The 5461-nt window shown below is 49.2% G+C and overlaps 1 protein-coding gene across 1 annotated transcript; it reads left to right on the plus strand.

The window, feature by feature from the left end:
• Positions 1–3976: 3976 nt before the first annotated feature.
• LOC108157957 lies at positions 3977–5233 on the plus strand. Its single transcript, XM_033390292.1, has 2 exons — positions 3977–5081; positions 5143–5233. The coding sequence occupies exons 1-2, from the start codon at positions 4520–4522 to the stop codon at positions 5151–5153; spliced, it is 573 nt and encodes a 190-aa protein (XP_033246183.1). The 5' UTR covers positions 3977–4519; the 3' UTR covers positions 5154–5233.
• The last annotated feature ends 228 nt before the right edge of the window (positions 5234–5461 follow it).

Below are 5461 nucleotides of genomic sequence, written 5' to 3' on the forward strand. Positions count from 1 at the left end.
TGGTATTACAAGAAATGTCACTCGGGCTGGTAAAGCCAGATGAGGGGAATGAAAAAATATAATAAATTTAGTGGAGAAGACGACAGCTCGCGAAGTGCAGTTTAGCTGTCCCGGCAGAAGTCGCTGCTGCAGGCTTAAGGTGAGCGTAAAGCTGGTCCTTAATGGCGCGGGGTGATTGATGCTAGGGATGGATAGACGGAGGCAGTTAACGGATATATAAAATATGTGATTGGGACTTACGAATTACAGTTGAACATTTTGTCGCTATTCGATGTCGCAAGTGAACGTAAGTCACTGCCGTTCAACAAAAAAATGGACAGGGAGTTTGCGACGGACACATTGCCTGGTGGACTGTGATATCGAATAAATCTGTGATGGAATGTGATATTGGAATAAGTTAGAGTAAGTCATGTAGGTAAATGTTCATTGTAGTTTCGCACCTGTTTGTTTAAAACAAAGCCGCTTTCGTGTTTTTGAACCTGTTGTCTGTCTGCCGAGAGGTGGTGAGGAGTAGGTGGCCCGGGAGTCGTAAAGACAACCCGCGATGCATCTGTTGTCATGGCAGATCGGTATGATGGATGACAGGAACAAATCACAAGCAAAGTGAGCTCATGCACCGTGAGGCTTCTCGTTTATCGGCCATCGCTTAGAGCGATGACTAGAGTAGATGACAGGCCACACAAAGGTGGTGTTCGTAATTGTAGGATATCCGTAGGGCGACTGTCAAGTGGAGCGCAGAAACTGGAGCGGTTACTGGTCCCGGCTAGTCACGTGTCCCCCTCTTAATGAATCTTGTAAGAAGAAGAAGAACTGTTAGGAATTTTTGTTGTTAGGTTTTGTGTTGTGTTGAATGTGTTTGAAGTTTGAGTGTCTTAGGTGTCGATCGAATATACATGTATGTTATTATTTATTTATTCAAATATTTAATTGCATATATCTCGTTAACGGCGCTGGTTGGCGCAATATTTATATCGGTATTTATTTATCGGAGTATTTATTGGTCCGAAGCGTGGTGTTATTTATTCTTACTAGTTATTTCTTTGGGTATTTATTTCTTTATTTATATATATATTCTTAGTTTAGGAGTTTCCCTTTTTTTTTGTAATATTGGTGTTGCTCGGTGCAGATGCCACAAGAAGGGGGTAGTCGACAGTATCATACGCGATCACGCGTAAACAAAACAGTGGACCAGATAGGAGAAGTGTCAGGGGCGATGTTTGATCAAGATCGGGAGGAACTTGGAGCTGTGGGTGGGTTGCCAAGAACACCGGTCCAGGCCAGGTCAGAAGAATGGCCAATGTCCGATCCTACACCCACGCTTGCTTCCGAACTGGCATCAGCAGTCAACGTATCGTTGGCTCAGGCTCATGCGACACACAGGGCAGCGAACACTGACTCGATTAGTCGGGTGTTGCAGGAGGAGTTGCGTAAGGGGTTTATCGAGATGATGCACCAACTCAACGAGGTACTCCAGCCGGTTAGACAGCTGCAGCAGCAGAAGGAACCGCAGCGGGAGGAGGTTCACCACGAGCAGGAGTATCGAGGAGCAATCCCGAAAAGGAAGCCGTCTAGCACGACTGATGCGCCGATTCCGCCACCAAAACCATTTTTGGCTCGCTCGGGGCGAGGTGGTATTGGTCCGGAACCGTCTTCAGGAGTAGGACCGACCGCATCCAGTGAGCAGCATCAACGGGGAGGGCATCAAGCGCGAAAATGGCGAAACCCGATAGCACTGAGACACTCGGGTCAGGTTCGTGGCGAGGGTAGGAGAGCTGGTGGGATTCCTCGAGAAGATCCGCATCCAAATCCCCCGGGTTATAGACCTTGGCCACGGTGGGGCCGAGTCGAAAAATGGGACGTGACGTTCGACGGAGACAGCAACAAAATGACAGTCGAGGATTTTGTGTTCCGAATTAAATTCCTACAAGCCCAATGCCGCTGTCCGTGGGATGAAGTTCTAAAGGGATTTCATCACCTGGTTACAGGAAACGCGCGGGAATGGTACTGGCAGTACATCCGTGATCATGGCGGTGGTGTTTGGCAGGAACTAAGGGGCGACTTAATTGCTCGTTTCCGAGGCACGGCGTCCGAGTTCGACCGCATGAGAGAACTGCGAGAAAGAATGCAGCGGTCAAACGAGAGTGTGGAAGACTTCCATGTCATGAGAAAGCTCGCGTCGAGGTTGGAGATGCCACCACCTGAAAAGGAGAATGTAGTGAGGTGTGGGTGTGGCCTACGTTGGGCGCGGCAGAAGAATGCAGGGCACGCCGGCTTGTGCTCAATAGTGTTCCGGAATCCGGTGGGCATGCCCACGCGTATGTTGTCCCTCCTGGGACTGACGACATACTCGTGGTGGTGTTTCAGTCCCACCTGAACGATAGGTGGCCAGGGCTGAGGGCGACGCGCCATCTAGCGGAAGTCCAGGGAGGCTCGATGGTGTATTGGGACATCGGGGGGAGCTGGAGCCGTTACTGGGGATATAAGGAAGAGAATAGGATTAGTTATATGTATTAGTAAGGGAAAAGGGGATAAATAGGAGTGAAAATATTAGAAAACGTGGATTGGATTATGGAAATGGTGGAGCGTGGACGGAGTAACGTCGAAATTTGAAATTTTGTGCTTAAAACAGAAAGTTTGAAGTGAGTACAGAAAAGGCGGGCGATAAAATAGGTTGTAATGCAGAAAATTTTACTAACAGCCGGCAAGGAATATAGCCACCAGAACCGGGCCAGAACGTTTCCTGGAGAGGGACACTGGAGTTCGAGAAAGTCGACTGCAGAGAAGAAGACTGCCCAACGGAACCTGAGTGAGTTCGTTCCAGTTGCGCGTGTGTGAGCCAAGTAGCGCGGGACGTGTGAAGGGGGAGGGTGAAAGAGGACGATTTAGCTGCCAGGGCGATTCTAGCCACACCGCACGATCGTTGCATCGCCTTCCAGTGCGTGCCACACGTTTGGTCTCATTCACCAAGTAAAAACCCCGAAACCCTATTCACACACACACACACGCGCACACGTATACACGGACCTATATAAATTTAGGGCTGACCGGCCACGGCCAGCGATCGCCCGCGTCGTTTGAACTTAAAGAATAAAACATAATCCGCACTCCAAACACCGTTCCAAATTAAATGTTATTTTGTTCCGTGTGTTGTCCTTTATTTAGTAATTAGTATTAGCTTAAACCGTTTAACGTAAAATCTTGGCCATTGAAAAAAAATATGTAAAAACACCAACACCTTTCACGAACCTAAATCTGCGATCAGCTGTTCAGTGCCAGAAGATTAACCCTTAGTGGGTGACGCGGGGGTCCCATCAGTCCACCGTATTTGGTCGAGCGATTTGTGGAAAAATATTGTTTATTGATTATGTCCCGGGGACCCTTAACAAGAGCTCTTGGTAGGTTAAGTCTCCGTAGGGGCCCGAGTTAAATTAACTCCCGTAAAACTGGATCCACTCATCTACACATATTCCATTACGTATGGGTGAGGGTATCCCTGTTGGTTGAACGAAATTTCAGCAGTTATTTCCTTGTTTGCCTTTGTGTCGAACGTTTTGGTGTTTCTTAGTGGTTAGTGATAATTTTGAGTATAGCTATTTATTAATGAGAAAGATGAAATTGTCAATTTACGATTATTAAAGCTTGGATATATATTGAAGCATGATGCATTAAATTTAAAATAGAGGGAGGACGCGTGGCGTAAGCCATGGACTAGGCCAGCCGTTACCGTTCCAGCAGAGGGTGGCCAAAATGAACGTTGTGTTTGGTCACAGGTAGGGCGGGCGCGCGAAGTGATAACACCCAAGCTTCACCCACTTGATAGCCGTCTGTTTATGATTTTCTTTGTTGTTGTTAGGTTGTTGCTAGTTTTGATGTCCCGAGAAGTAGTATGTCTCCTTTTTTGTCTACATTTGGCGGGTAAGGGGAACTACCCAGCCCTGGGGTCGACAGCTAGCCGGCATTGCCCTCTGGGAAACAAGCCAAGTGTAACATTTTATCAAAGATTGATAAAACAAGTATCGGTACAAAAAATATCGCCCATCGGTCCATCCATTTTTCTTGCACATGCACACACACACATACACTCGATGAAGACGTGATGGGCGCACCATGTTTAAGGGGGATTCCTATTTTCTATTGGGACTCGTCGGCTCATGCATGAAAGCAAACTAATAAAATTTATTGCATATATTTGTAATTCTGGGCAGCAGAAGTCGGGGTGTGTGGGCGTTTGGCGATTGCTGCTGCTTTTTTTTCGTCGATCTCCTGCCCCTGCCCCCTGGAGTGTTTTATTACAACTCCCCCACCTCGATCCAAAGCTGCAGATGAAAGCATTTTAGAATGGATCTCTCTGTTTCAGATTGTCTACTCGGAGGATGAAGAGGTGGCCTGCACGGACTTCACCAACGACTTCTACAAACTGGTCAACATCCGCTCCAATTTGTCGCGCAGCCTCTACTCCTACCTCGAGGGCGAGACGGATGACGAGGACGAGGATGACGATGATGAGGCAGATTCGAGCATGTCCGAGAGCCGAGCGGCACACACGGCCCGGGCCGCCACCAGTCCCACGCCCAGCGAGGCGGGACGGGCTCAGCGGATGAGCTGCTCCTCCAGCGAAACGGACGAAAACTCGATCAGCCACCCGCCGCCGCCGGAGTCGCATCAGGAGAAGGAAGAAGAGCCTGACTACGCGGTCATTGACGAGTGCCGGCGCCGCGTCGGTGACATCGAAATCGAGGACGTGCCGCTGATCATGAGCGCCACGCCTTTGCAGCCCCGCAATAAGCAGCAATGCATAGCACAGATCATCAAGAGCGAGCTGCGACGCCCGTCCCATGTGCTGGTAAAGTCCAAGTCTGTGCTGGAGAAGCAGGAGCCCAGCTGCATCCTACGCCACAATCAGCGTTGCGAGCTGGAGTTCACTGTGGTGCGCAGCGACAGCATCAGCTGTGCCCTTATGGCTTATGGCAGCGCCCCCGTCACCTGCGATCGTGTCCAAGCTGAAGGAGCGAATTCTGAACCGCAAATTTTACCGGGTGACGTCCCCGGTGCAGATACCAGCGGCTGCATCCCCAAAGAAGGTGAGTACATCTTTAGATCCCAGAATGTGTATACGTATCCTAATCTGCGACGTATTTCCAGAAGCAAGCTAAGTCAACGGAGCTGCCTGCCCAAGGCAGTGCCCACCAGAATTCCAACGAGCATCAATTCATCGACGTCCTCCACCTCGTCAGTGTGGTCATCCTCGCTCTCGCCTTCGTCTTCGACTCCTTCGCCACAGTCGCCCCAACAACAACAAAAGCAGCAGCAGCCAAGACCCTCAGGACAGCAGCAGCGCAAATCGAAAATTCCTCCGCCAGTTCCTGTGCAGCGATCCTATGCGAGCTAAGTGGCGGAGTGACGTCGCAGTTAAATCTCAAATAAATAAACGTCAAGCAAACAAATATTCAAAGATTAAAAA

Source organism: Drosophila miranda, chromosome 3, assembly GCF_003369915.1.
Source record: "Drosophila miranda strain MSH22 chromosome 3, D.miranda_PacBio2.1, whole genome shotgun sequence".
NCBI lineage: Eukaryota > Metazoa > Arthropoda > Insecta > Diptera > Drosophilidae > Drosophila > Drosophila miranda.